At 44.8% G+C, this 14,747-nt stretch overlaps 1 protein-coding gene across 2 annotated transcripts; it reads left to right on the forward strand.

Annotated features, from left to right (window-relative positions):
* Positions 1-5,741: 5,741 nt before the first annotated feature.
* Positions 5,742-14,351, forward strand: LOC127770630 (uncharacterized). 2 transcript variants are annotated; one of them, XM_052296422.1, is made up of 6 exons: positions 5,742-6,080; positions 6,163-6,211; positions 6,314-6,365; positions 11,476-11,630; positions 12,953-13,066; positions 13,840-14,351. In XM_052296422.1, the coding sequence occupies exons 1-6, from the start codon at positions 5,773-5,775 to the stop codon at positions 13,990-13,992; spliced, it is 831 nt and encodes a 276-aa protein (XP_052152382.1). In that variant the 5' UTR covers positions 5,742-5,772; the 3' UTR covers positions 13,993-14,351. The 2 variants fall into 2 exon arrangements, with proteins under 2 accessions (XP_052152382.1, XP_052152381.1); XM_052296421.1 differs by lacking the exons at positions 11,476-11,630; positions 12,953-13,066; positions 13,840-14,351 and having other exon boundaries at positions 6,314-7,765.
* The last annotated feature ends 396 nt before the right edge of the window (positions 14,352-14,747 follow it).

Genomic DNA, 14,747 nt, shown 5'->3' on the forward strand with positions numbered 1-14,747 from the left:
CAAACCAGCGGCGCCTCTACTGGTGTCCACACGTACAGGGACGGAACGCCACGTGCAGATGTGCTAGCACCCGCGCGCGGCTAGGGTTTTTCTCGGGGAGGGAAGTGACGGCTAGGGTTTCTCACGTGATGCAATGCCTCCGCCGGTCACACCCCTCACGAATATATAGGATCCATCACTCGGGCCTCCAAGGCCCGTAGTACTCCTATTCGAATCCCTATCCGAATTAAGCTCATATTGGATCTCTATCCAATCCCTTTATTCCGGCCCATTAAGCGTGTGACCCTGTAGGTTCATATATACTCGCTGTAACCCAAAAACTCCTTTTCAGTCCACGCGTCAACAGCGGCCCCTAGCAGAACATATTGACCCACCGAGCATACATAAAGATCATATCGGCTGAACCTCTAGTGTATACTTGTATGAACCCCTTTGCCTCACAATATTGATTAAGCTCAAGGTTAGATATGTGCCATCCTCTAATAGCTCAATCATTCACTTGAACCTGTTGATAGATTATATAACTTGTGATTGACTCCTCAATCACCTTTGGCATGGCCATGTACTTCCATAATCTACAACATCGAGGGGCCCAGAGATATCTCTCCATAGGAGGGGCAAATCCCATCTTGATTATTCATATCCCACTACATGTTTCATATCATACCCGAAACTACTTTTATAACTACCCAATTACAGAGTAGCGTTTAGCAGTCCCTAAGTAAGCTACTATACATGTTGATAACCATGATAATCTCTGGTATAAGGATTCAACAGCAACACTCAATGAGATCACTGATGACAGAACACATATGGCTCTTGCAGTGTCTCATGTTAGTTGCAATTTTCTTGACTTTTTTTATCAAAATGAATATGTGTACGTCTGTCTCTTGTTTGTAATTGTTATCGCAAATTTTGCTACAGGACACTGCTATTGTGTGATTTTAGCCCTAGGACACCGCCTAAACTCACTTTTGGGGGAAAACACTCTATAAACGTGGTAATTTGCCGGTGGACACTGCGTCGATTAAAATAATAATTTCCGGTTGAAGAGGAGAGAGAAATCATGTGAAATGTCAAAAATGCCCTTGGGCCATATGCCAGCTCTTCCATCTCTGGTCAATCCCCATCACGACCTCTCCCCCCTTTCTGATCTCTCACGATCTCCTTCGGCCGGCTGCCACCGCCGTCCGTCTTCGCTCCATCATGGTCGCCGCCGTCGCTGCCACATTCGCCGTCGCCATGCTGACGCGGCCGCCATGGCCGACTGTGGCCGTCACCTGCACACAGTGCCACCGCCGTCGTCAAAGCCGCCGCAACTAAGCGCCACCGCCGCCACTGCTGCCGTCGCCACCACTGTCGCCGCCGCACGCCAGGATCTTGATCTCGGGGCCGTCCGCCGCCGCCTCCCTGTCGTAGTCCTCACCCTCCGCCACCGCCACCCCACGCGGTGAAGGCGTACTCACCGCCGCGCCGCTAGTTGCCGTAGCCATCATCGCTGCGCGTTGTCGTGGTCGTCGTCGGCGTCGCCGCCCCCGCAACCGGGACCGTCACCGCCGCCACCGCTTCCGCCACTGCCGCCGCCGCACGTCTCCGAGCACTCCCGGTTGTTGCACTCCACTACCGCCGCTGCACGACTCCCGACGCTCCACTTTGTGGACAACGGCGCTCCTGGTGGAAGAGAGATGGAAGATATGACATGTGGGCCCAAGGGTTTTTTAGAACTTTTACATGATTTCTCTCTCCTCTTCAACCGAAAATTATTATTTTAATCGACACGGTCTTCATTGGCAAATTACCATGTTTATGGAGTGTTTTCCCTTAAAAATAAGTTTGGGCAATATCCTAGGGCTAAAACCACACAATAGCAGTGTCCTGTAGCAAAATTTGCCAAATTTTATTGGTCATGTGATATAACCAGCCTACAATTTTCATGGAGTAAAATGTTTACTCACACTGTAATATTGTATTCATGCTGTGGAGGCTAATTTGGAAAAAGAAAAATACTCTTCTCATGTCAACGTCCAATAAAACATTTACTATGCGCTAATAAGCGTTCGTGAAAAAAATATTAATAGATCGATACATAGCATTAAAAATAAAAAGAACACTTGGTAGTACTACGACAAATAAGGCACCGAGCTACTGAAAATAACTTAAAAAAATAAAGATATTATTACAGGTGACTAGGTAATAAAAATATTACTAATAGTAGAAGGGTTTATTTAACTAAATAGTAAAATCATTACTAATATTAAGGAACTAATCAAATGATATATTTGCAAGTAACTGATTTTCTGACAGAGCCTCCAACGTAACTAAAATCCAATAATTCATTTACTAAATGAAGGTTGGTTGGGTGCAGAAGTAATCTGTTAATAATTTTTTTATCAATGGTTATGTGAGCGAAGCAAAACAACACGAAAGTAAACTGTTAATATATTTGTTTTATCAATGGTTATGTGAGGGAAGCAAGACAACACGAGTGCACGAGAACAAAAAAAAAAAGAGGGAACGGAAGGAGCACGGACGGTTGAAGAAAAAAAAAGGAAAAACTTGGGGGTGGGATAGGGTGGGGGAGGAGGGTACATGAGGGGAGCGGTTAAGTTATATATATAATTGCTACATGACACCCTGCATGTCACCTAGTTAAGTAGCATTTATAGTTCAGCGTGCTACTGTAGTAACTTTTTTACTGCTGTACGAGCACTATCCATTTTCCGTAAATACTGATTGGATTGGGAATCTAAACTTGTGAACAGAGCCTTGGTGTGAGTGTTTATACCGTCCATAAGCATTCGTCTGACCGTATCCTACCATTCCTCTCTTCCTTAGTTTTTTCCGGATGCACAGTAGCATCAATAATCGAGGAGATTTCCGGCATAAATTGGTGAGGCTATGGGAGAAAGCGACCACAAGCTCCTCCGGCTACATGAGGGCTGGACGGCGGCGACGAGGACACTGAGAATATGCAGGTCCGACGGATATGAAGGATGGCGATGAGGGAGTGCAGTAACACTGAGAACATATATATCACGGAAGTGTTGTAACTATAGAAAATACGTTCTTACTGCAGTTTTTTAGTAACATCAGGATAGAAATGGCAGTAGCAGAGAACATATGGTGGAAATAATACTGCTATTGTACTTCTGCTTATGTAGAGCTAAAAATTTGAAATTTGCAATCTTAAGAGAAAACTATCATTATATATTGTTTTGCTTGACCATTCGCACCACAATGTTCGTAAAAAAAAAATCTAACAAAACTAGATCTATCATGAATATATTTTAACGTCGTTACAATATTTATTAACGTCATAGAAGTGCGGTAACATGTTATGTTACTGCAGAACATATTTTTGGCAGTAACATCGTCGTAAAATCGTAGTATTATTAGTAACGGTACTGCTATAAAACTATCGTTTGTCAAGAACTAAATTTTAAAAATGGTAATCATGTACTTGTGATATTATAGTACTATTAGAGATGCATGGCCACAAATTGACACAAGTGTTAAAAGTACTTCTCTTTGCACACACAAATATACATGGTAGCAAGCTAAGTAGATCCGTTTGGAATTCAAATATTTAAATAATGATATCTCTCACATCACATATTAAATTTTCGAACCATACGCACCATAATGCTTTTAAAAAAGAACTTTACAAAACTAAATTCGTTATCACTATATTCTAATGACGTTACTGCAAGGAATTGATCCTGTTATTATACGATGATCATTCTGTTACTGCACGGTTCCTGTGAAGATTCCTAAGCAGTCCTGTTTTGGCCCCATATGTTATATGAGCTGGTTCCTGTGAAGATTCCTAAGCAGTCCTGTTTGGCCCCATATGTTATATGAGCTGGGTCAATTGGTAGATGGGTCGACCCCGACCCACTCCACATGCATGTGCATCAAGTTGGGATTTGTATATTTGGTTTTACGGTTGAGGTACGCGGACAAAACCCAACCTGTCGAAGGACACAAAGTGAACTTTTTGCTAAACGGTCGGAACTACCAGTGCCCCCGTCGTGGAATAAGTTCACTCTAGGTCCCTTAATTTGTCGCCCAATCTGATTTTCGTCCTCAGTCCGCAAAACCAGATACAAAACATCCCTCAACTTGCAAAACCATGCAAATGAGATCCCTCGGCAGTATTGGTCTTTGGTTTTGACTGACGTGGCATTGACGTGGCGCTTACGTGGCAATTAGATCTAGAAAAAGCTCATAGGGCCACATGTCAACTACGCACAACAATAATAATAAATGGTGGGGCCCATTGGCCCCATACGTCATCCTCAATATCTCTCTTTCTCCTCTCGCTGGAGTCAGAGGCTCACAGCAAAGGCAGGCGGCGACGGAGCTGAGCGGACGGCAGCTCCGACCGCCAGAGCAAGCTACAAAGCGGAGCGGGGTGGCCGGAGCGGGCGACGGGTTGAGCGGCGGCGACCGGCGACCGCTCCCGACTCATCGCTCCCTTCCCCTTTTCGGCATGTGGGCGGCGAAGGACGGAGCGGCGGGGCTGGACGGCTGGCAGCGGAGCGGGGCGTGAGGGCGAAGCAGCGGCGGCGGGCAGAGTAGGCCGGCGGTGCGGAGCGGGACAGGTGGAGCGGCGGCAACCGCTCTCTACTCCTTTGTCCTCTCTCCCTTCCCTTTTTGTCATGTGGGCGACGGCCGACCTCGACTCCATTGCCGCCTCCCTCGACAACGGCGTGCTCACCGTCCGCTTCTGGAAGTTGGCGCCCAACCAGATCAAGGGTGCCCGACGCCGACGCCCTCCTCCACGGTGCCGCTTGCGCCCTGTGGCCCAGCACGCCGCCGACGCCCTCCTTGACGCCGCCACCAATTGCGCTGGCCCCCAAGATTGTCACGCCGGTGCCCGCGCCCAAGGCTGCCGCCACCCCGACGCTCACGCCGATCGCCGCCACTACGACGCCCAACGCCGCTGTATCTCCTAGCCCAGGCTGCCCAGCTCCGACATGTCGCCCTCACTTGCCGCCGAGCCCCCAGCCATGACGGCCCGACTGGGTAGGAGGAAGGTGGAGGTGGGGAGGATGCGGGAGAGGGAGGTGATGATGGGGCGGCGGAAGATTGGAGCCAGGGGTCGAGCGGCTGGTAGGTGACCGGTGACGACGAGGACCTGTGACGACGTTGCTTGCCGCCTTGATGAGTCACTGCACGACGGGGACCTCGCCGATGGGGATTGACCACCGGAGGAACGCGGCGGCTTGAAGGTGGAGTGCGACGGTGGCGCGCGAGGTCGCCGAGGGCGCCTCCTCGCTCGCCTGCGGGAAGCCGGGAAGGGAAGTTGAAGAGAAGGGAGAGGGAAGAAGAGAGAGGAAAGAGAGAGGGGATAGGGAAGAAGGGAGGTGAGGCTGACATATGGGGCCCACGTGAGCCCCACCATTTTTAATTATTTTGTGTTTGTTGCTGATATGTGGGGCCACGGGTTTATTATTTTTGGATTCAAATTGCCACATAAGCTCCACGTCAAATGCCACGTGGGACAAAGACTAAGTTAAACTAGCCACGTTGGCGCCACGTCAGCCAAAACCGCCTTCCAAACCGCCAATGGACCTGGTTTGCACTGGTTTTGATAGTTGAGGGACCTGTTGTATCTGGTTTTTCGGTTGAAGGACGAAAATCGGATTTGTTGACAAGTTGAGGGACCTCGGATGAACTTATTTCCCCCGTCGTAGGCCTTCTACCAAGTAGATAAGCCCACTACCAACCCGTCCAAAACCGCAGAAAATCAGCAGTCCTCACCACCCTATGGCGTCCGCCGCCGTTGCCGCCGCGGCCGCGCCGCTGCGGCGTTCGCTCCTTCCCTCCCTCAACCCGAGCTGTCTCTTCTCCTCCCTCGCGTCCTCCTCGCACCGCCTATCTCTACCGCGCGCCCTCCGCCCCGCGGGCCCTTTGCCCTCCGATGTCGAAGACTCGGACGATTCGAATGCCGGAGACGGCGCCGGCGAGGCCCTCAGGAAGAGCCGCAACGACCTGAAGCGGGAGGCTCGTCGCGCCGTGCAGTGGGGTATGGACCTCGCTAAGTTCTCCCCTCTCCAGATCAAGCGCATCCTCAGGTGCCTATCCAGCCTACCTTCACATCCGATTCTTGGTAGTACTTCGTTGGAGGGCACCTAGTATGTGATTCTTGTTTCTCAGGGCTGCGTCGCTAGATCGCGAGGTGTTCGACGCTCTCATGCTCGTGAAGGTACATCCTTTGTTCTGGTAATGGCTTGTATATCCGTTGTTCTTGTAATAGCTTGTATATTTGATTGCAAATCACGTTTTTGTCTGTTTTCTTGTTTTGTAGAGATTTGGATCAGATGTGCGGGAAGGAAAAAGGAGGCAGTTCAACTATATCGGTATCTTTACTTACTGGGTTAATTGGATCCATGCCACTGCAAATATGTCAATTCAAAAAAATGTCACTACTATTCAGTATATCGGCTACGTGGCACTGAAAATTGTGGAAATTGGATCCATGCCACTCCATCACGTTTTCCGTCAAAAATCTTTATTAGCCCCCAGCTGCACGTGGGCCCCACCTCCCTTCCCTCTCTTCTCTTTCCTCTTCCTCTCTCTCCACCACCGTAGATGCGGCAGGAGGTGTCGTCTCCGTCGTCTCCATCGTTGTCTCAGAGAGGTCGGGCCAGGCTGCGCCTGCGTCGTCGTTGTTGTCGAGCACCTCGTCTCGGAGCCGGTGAGCCACGCGGTCTCTGTCACCGTTCAAGGGAGGAGGAGGTGGTGGTGGAGGAGGCATCACCGACGACTGAGTACCCATCCTCGCCACCGTTGCCGAGGACCTCCATGATGCGCGGCTAAGGCAGCGGCAGCTAGAGGGGTGCGCTATCAGCAAGGACCCTCTCCTCAATTAATCCATCGCTAGTACGCTGCTCTGATGGCTCGCTTCGCCGTCGTCGCCATCATCGTCACCCTCGCCGTCACGGCCGCTGTGCAGGCCCCGGGAGCGGCCCTCATCCCGGCACCCAAGATGGCCCCGCTGCCTGCTCCCCCGATGAGGTCCCCGGCCACCGCTTCCTCCATCCCGGCAAAGGACAAGAGTCCATGGTGCAACAGTCACAACAATGGCAGAGCAAGCAACAGTAGTCGCGGCACGAGCAATTTCGGTGGCGGTGGCAAAAGCTCATCGTGATAGTGGCGAGGTCGCAGTCCATCGTCATTTTTGGCTTGATGGGACAAGCAGCACTGCATCAGTCGGCATGGTGGACAAGCAGCCGTCACAATAACGATCGGGGACCTCGTCGGCATGGTGGGCTAAACTAAGCCCTTTGGTTTGAGAAAAACCGATCCTTGTTTCACCGAGGAAAAGAGAGAAATTCTGTATAAATTGACAATGCTGACTTGAATTGACTAATTCAGTTCCGCCTATTCCACATTAATGGGAGTACATTTATGTTTCTGCTTCACGAATATGATATTTTTTGGGCATTTCTAATAATAGCAAGCCTTATTCCTATTTTAGCATTTTGGATTTCAGCACTTTTAAGCTCCGGTTCGTGAAGGACCAGAGAAGCTTTCTAGTTATGAATCGGGTATAGAACCCATGGGGGGGGGGGCTTGGTTACAATTCCGAATACGCTATTACATCTTTGCGCTAGTTTTTGTTGTTTTTGATGTGGAAACGGTCTTTCTCTACCCTTGGGCAATGAGTTTCGACGTATTGGGTATATCCGTTTTTATCGAAGCTTTCATTTTCGTGCTTATCCTAGTTGTTGGTTTAGTTTATGCATGGCGAAAAGGAGCCTTGGAATGGTCTTAACTGAATATTCAGACAAAAAAAAAGAAGGATTGCTTCTCTTCCAGGGAAGTTTCATTTTCCCAGAATGTATCCTAATTTTTGGCCTAATTCTGATGATCGATTTAACCTCTGATCAAAAAGATAGACCTTGGTTCTATTTCATCTCTTCAACAAGTTTAGTAATAAGCATAACGGCCCTATTGTTCCGATGGAGAGAAGAACCTATAATTAGCTTTTCGGGAAATTTCCAAACGAACAATTTCAACGAAATCTTTCAATTTCTTATTTTATTATGTTCAACTTTATGTATTCCTCTATCAGTAGAGTACATTGAATGTACAGAAATGGCAGCAGTCTCCTCCGACTCCGCCCACTGATGCCCCAGACACCAGTGCTCCCTCCGCCCTTGCCTCGTCTGCGGTCACCCCCACCGCCTCTGTAGTCTGCACCGACCGGCGCTCCCACTGGCGCCCCCGCGAGCTCCTCTGCATTCACCACCACCGGTGCTCCCATCGCGGGGATGAAGGAAGAGATGGGGAAGAAAGAAGAGGAATAATGGAGGAAGATAGAACTGACATGTGGATCCCACGTCCAGGAGGGTGACGGAAAACGTGATGGAGTGGCACGGTTCAAAATTTTCAAATTTCTAGTGGCGATAAGGGATCGGGTGGAAGGTCGGAGAAGCCAGTCTTCAGGTCCATATTTTTGGAAAAACTGTGATGTCTGGAGTTGGTAATGATATAGGTCCTAGAAATTTGGCTGGCTACGTTACTTATAACCGCAGAACGAGCAATGAATCCCCAACGACAAACGAACGTGCAACAATTCCTGCACCCGCAACTCCATCCTGCAAGTTCAGTACTCCATCAGTGTTCAGTTTCATCCATCCCAAAGCAGGTTGAGCCCACTTCTGAACCACAGCCGATGGCCTGAACGACACCTTTTGCAGACTCTACTGGTGGTATTCCCCGAGGCGACCTATATCCCCACCAATGTGATCTCCATTACAGATGGACAAATCTGTTTGGAAACAGAGCTCTTTTATCGCGGAATTAGACCTGCTATTAACGTTGGCTTATCCGTCAGTCGCGTCGGGTCTGCCGCTCAGTTGAAAGCTATGAAACAAGTCTGCGGTAGTTCAAAACTGGGTACCTCAAAGTTTATAGTTCTAAGCTGAAGAAATAGCCTGAGTCAACTTATCTTCTTTACAACCTCCAAACAAACAGAAAGACTAACGCCGAAAGATATGTTTTGAAGAGAGCTCCATCGGGTTGAAGCCGAATTGCAGAGAATCAAGATCTTCTACCTTTGCGGAGGGACTTGAATTATTACTTCTATTTACTTGATTTGCTGGGGAAGAAAATCATTAAAATACCACTAAGGCCGGGCAAGTGCAAGTCCCGATAACGGGAAGAAATGCCTACCAAGTGAAAGAAAGAGATCGCAATGGTCTAAGATATAGTCAGTGAACAATAACTCAGGGTAGCCGATATGCTGAATAGTAGTGGTATTTTTTCTAATTGTCATATTTGCAGTGGCATAGATCCAATTAACCCTTACTTCTTTCGTTGATGCTACAGTTATTCCCATCCATTCTTTTAGTTGCCAACTAGACATTGTTATCTTTTTTAAATGAATTATTTATGAGATTTTGTCATCTTGTAATACATATGTAATGTCTTCTGGTAGTGTAAGTTGGAAAAATTAGTGGCATATATGAGAATGGACATTCATTAGTGGCAAAACCAAACTTTCCCCTAATATGTCCGAAGTCTAAAAGGGATCAAATTTATTTGATGGTTTGTTTCAGATCTCAAGTGCTTTTGTACACTGCTTGATCTATATTTGCTGTGTACTGCATTAATGTCCTATGATATTAGGGAGTGATTTCTTTAGTGCTTTTGCAACAGTACTGACTTGGACACCGGGTGTTGCAACAGAAAACAAATTGAATTTATAGCTTATTTAATCAATTAATAAGCATTTATTTAGTTCTAGTAATTTTTCTTATCGAACGAGTAGGTGATTTTTAAAATTTGGGGGAGCCAATAGTGAAATGAAGGACATGTTGAAAAGTGGTGTAAATAGTATAAATTGTGGGCCCCCAGATGTCAGTAGTAGGGGTGGTGTGGGGATGGACACTGCGACTACTAACATCATTATTTTAGAAAGATTGTTAAAAATATAACTAAAAATATATGTGCTCAGACTGTTGCCAAATAACCAGCCTTTTACACATGCTCAGGTTTTGGCATAAGGACATGCACACATTCTTTGGTCAAATTATACTTATCCTGAGTTTCTGAATACACAAGAACTTATTCTTGAATAGGACTTCCTTTTTTTTTTTTAAATATCCTTGCTGATATTATCATCCTAGCATTGGAAGTTGTCATGACCAGGCTGCACATATGAGCTTTTTCTCTGACTGCTCTCAAGTTCAGCTCCTGCTATTCACAGCAATCAACCAACAAATTAAATAGCAAGTCTTACAAAAAACTCCCACCAAAACAACCAAGCTGGTCTCTTATAAACTGAAGGAAAATCAAGAAAATAAGCACCACTCTTGATTCCAGGAAGCCAAAAACCAGAAATTTCCTCAAGAATAAGCACCACTCTTGATTCCAGGAAGGTGACTTGCCGATGTCCTCCAAAACAACCAAGCTAGTCTTTTATAGGGCTTGTTTGGTACAGTCCAACTCCTACATTTAGCTCTATGAGTTGGGTCTGGAGTGGAGTTGTGGAGCTACCTAAACCCAGCTCCACAACTGTAGTTTATTTTGTGAGAGAGCTCCACCTAGCTCCACTCCCATTTTTAGTGGAGTTGAAACTATTTGGCTGAGCTCCAGCTCTAGGAGGGGTGGAGCTGGAGCTGGAGTTGTGCCAAACAGGCCCATAGTCTGCATGGTCTTTTTGGCAGCTGCTAAAAGGTGTTCTGTGTTATGTTAGTTCCAAACCATGGTGTTTAAATGAAAAGTCCACTAAACCTGGTTCTTGTTATTGCATTAGCCCCTAAAAATGGTGCTTCTGCTTTCTGAAATTTCAACATGTCAAATTGTACCTAAGCAAAGGGATTTCATTGAACTTGATATTGATTTGCCTACAAATAATATGATTTTTACGATATAAGGTTGTCGTCGAAAAGAAACAACGGGATAGGTTCTAGCATCATCATATCATTCAGACTGCCACACTATATTTGGGTTAGTGATGATAATATCCTATTGATCGGCTTTTGCATTTTTCTAGCGTCACTGATTGCCTAGAAGGCCACGTCTTCCCTGCTCTAGTGCTTAGGCTGAAACCTTTATTCTATGGCAGCACTTGTGTCATTTGGACTACTAGCGATCCATCTAGGCTTGAGCAATTGAAGGAAATTGCTGTTGGTGCATTGTTTGTAATGTCTAAGTCAAGAGTTTACTATTGATCTCAATATGTGCCATCCAAGCTTGATGTTGCAGATTTCATCACCAAAGCTTGGGCTTGAGAACATCTCTTCAATTACTCTAACTCAATGCCTTAGGTCTTCCTATCTCCAAACTCACATGCATGTAGGCCCATAGTAATAAGCTCCAGACTTCTTCAAAAAGGGAAACTCTGTAAAGAACCAACCTTTTCTGAATGTTATGTTTTTGCATTGATGTATTCACCTAGATCAAGTAACCCTTGGATTCATATATTTGATATTTATTTTATGTTATTATTTCTTTCAGGAAGACTTCTGCGTGGTGCACAACCCGAATTGATGGACACTCTAATCCAGTATTCGAAGGATGGCGATGATAACAGGTTACTTGCATTAATGAGTGAAAATACATTCTTGATGGAAGATGAGGAAATAGAGGACTTGCCTTGCAATGAAGAAGAGGTGCATCTTATTTCTTGTCCCTCAACTTTAGACCTGTTTATTTTTGTGCCTCAGTTCCAAAACCAGCTAAATTTCGTCCCTCAAATCTGAAAACAAAGAAAAACATGTCCGTCTAACCAATAAACCTTGTTTTGTATCACATGAGTCCACCTTGGATCCTACTTATATGGTTAACCTAACTCACTGTTTCTTGCTCGTTCCTCTTTCTTGCTCTTGCTATCTTCAGCAAGCATCCTGTTCTTCCTTGCCCAAGTGACCAGTTAGGACGCCCAGATCTAGCCATGGCAGGCCCAGATTGTGTGGTCCCACTATGTCCAGGCAAGCTCACTCTAGGAAGTTGGACAGGACTTCAACAATCTCCTCATTCTTTGTGATGCGCATTTCACATCGTTTCAGCTGAACCGGACCCAAAATAAAATCCATACAATACCGATGCGACCATGCCACCCTGACACCGATAGGATGGATTCCATAGGAAACCTGATAATTTGATGGCACTGTGCAGTAGGAGGATCTCCAAGCGGTTTTGGTTTGCCTTGTATGCAGCATTGCACAGCAGTTCTGCTCTATCTGTGCCACCTGATCTTGTAGGTTCTCCAATTGCAGGGAAGCGATCGTCACTTTAGAGCAGCATCGCGTCCTATTGTGGTTAAGGCATGTGACAAGTGTCACAGGTCTTGCTTCTATCAGCTGTATGAATTGAGTAGCAGGGCACATCTCCTTGGTATGGATGATGTCCCTTTTAGTGGCGTATTGGCCAACTAGATTAAGAACAGCAGAAAGAACACTGAGAAGGAAAAGGAGGCTGACTGATAGGATTCCATTGCTGTCCTAGAAACACAAGAGCATAGTTAGATACTCCCTCAGTCCCATTTTAAGCGCAGCTGTGGGTTTTTGTATTCAACATTTGACCGTCCGTTTTATTTGAAATTATTTTATGATTAGTAATTTTATTGTTATTAGATGATAAAGCATGAATAGTACTTTATGTAGGACTTTTTTTTAAAAAAAGGTTCATAAAATTTTCAAATAAAATAGATGATCAAATGTTGGACACTTGGATACATAAACTCATGACTGCACTTAAAATGGGACAAAAATGGGACAGAGGGAGTACTAGTAGATGCCTAATTGGTTAAAACCAAGTGAGTTTTTTTGAGGAAGCAGGGACATATTCTCTTTGGTTTTGGTATTGGGATGAGTTTTATCCTTTTTTATAGTTCTGGACAAAAAACAAGACCACTTCGAAAGTGGAGCGACTAGAAATATACTTCTTTGCTATAGTTTAATATTACATGCTAACGATTTGAAATTTTGAACAGGGTGACAAAGAGCATATTGAAATTGCAGATAGATGGTTTGAGGGCCTCCTTTCCAAAGACATTTCAGTTACTAATGAAATTTATGCGATACATAATGTTGAGTTTGATCGTCAGGTATTCTCTACACTTGTTTAAACTTTTCATTGTACTATTTTACTCGACATATAAGATATTTGCTTAGTCAACAGTTAGATAAGATGGTGATGATCCGTTTGGCATCACATAATACTGTTGTATAATCACCTTAATAGTGTTTTTTTTAGAATACATGCATAATTGGTGTTTTCTAAATAAACTAAAATTTTGCCTGTAATATCTAGAAAAGCTTCACTGGAATGTAGCAAGTTGGAACCCCATTGTAGGGCAGCCATAGGTCTGCTAGTTAGTGGAAGGCAATTGCATAGTTGTAAAGGAGATCAGTAAACTGAATTAGTACCAACACAAACTGACTAAAATAAAAGAGATCAGGCCATCCTTTTTGTTTTCTTTTTCTGAATTGCCTAATTGATAATTTTTCAGTGCATGCTAATAATAAGCCACTGCATCTTAGATTTCTCTTCAGTACATATTAAACCTTAAGAGCAATCAAGGAGCAGGTGGTTATATATGTAATGTTTCACGGCTGCGTTAATAAGCCCTATTGCATTCATGTTAAACATTGAATGCTCAACCTTATATATGTACCATCCAAACTATATACTCTATCTATCCCAAAATATAAGGGATTCTAGATGGATGTGACACATTCTAACACTACAAATCTGTACAGCGAACCTGTCCAGATTCATAGTACTAGGATATGTCACATCAACCCAAAATCCCTTATATTTTGGAGAATGGAGGGAGTATATATTAGTTGAAGAAATTAACTGATGTTATGTTAACAGGAACTGCGGAAGCTCGTGAGGACAGTCCACATGGTCCAAGATAATATAGAAAATGAACATGAAGAGGAATCTACCATGAAGCTTTTGGGAGCAAAGAAACAACTTTTGTGCTTCCTTCGCTCCATTGCTAAGGAGGCATACGTCAAATCATAGATTTACTCACTTCTCTTCTAGATGGTTCTAAAATGCTTTGTTATTCAGTTGTAGAAATATTGGCCCAAATGGCCCTGCTTTTTTTTAGACTCATGTACTTTATTTAAAGTAAGGGCGCACTGTGTATGTCAGAGGGGAAGTTAACATGAAGAATTACCATATTGCAGAAAAGCACCTAAGAAATGGGCAAATTAACCTTACAACGCTGTAGAGATTATGGATATCCCATACCCACACGGCATGTATATCCGACTGGGTATGGGGTTGGGGTGAAAATGGTATGGAAAGTTCCCGACTGTACTGATACCGTTTCCGCAAAACTAATATAATAATAATATTTTTTACCGATGTTACCGTTTTCAAAATGTAGTTTTTTTTAATTTCTGTCAGCGTTGCATTGAAGTTGGCACTAAATAGATAAATTCCTAAATATGGAAATTTCCTTACCGTTTCCGTTCGTTTTCAAAAAAATAATAAAATACTATACCGTTTCCAATCATTTCCGACCGTTTTCATCCCTAGGGTTCCATATATGGATAGAATATATTTAGTAAATGACTCGGTTGTTATATTAACTTATATACCAAGGAAATATCTAGAAGTCCTAGTCGGTTGCGATTGTAATTTATCTCTACATACCTAGTCCGTAAGGAACATGGATTGTATTTTGTAATCCCGGCTCCTTCCCCTATATAAGGAGGGGGCCGGGTGACATGGATTGTATCTTGTAATCCCGGCTTCTTCCCCTATATAAG

The sequence above is a fragment of the Oryza glaberrima genome, chromosome 4 (genome assembly GCF_000147395.1).
Source record: "Oryza glaberrima chromosome 4, OglaRS2, whole genome shotgun sequence".
Classification (NCBI taxonomy): Eukaryota; Viridiplantae; Streptophyta; class Magnoliopsida; order Poales; family Poaceae; genus Oryza; species Oryza glaberrima.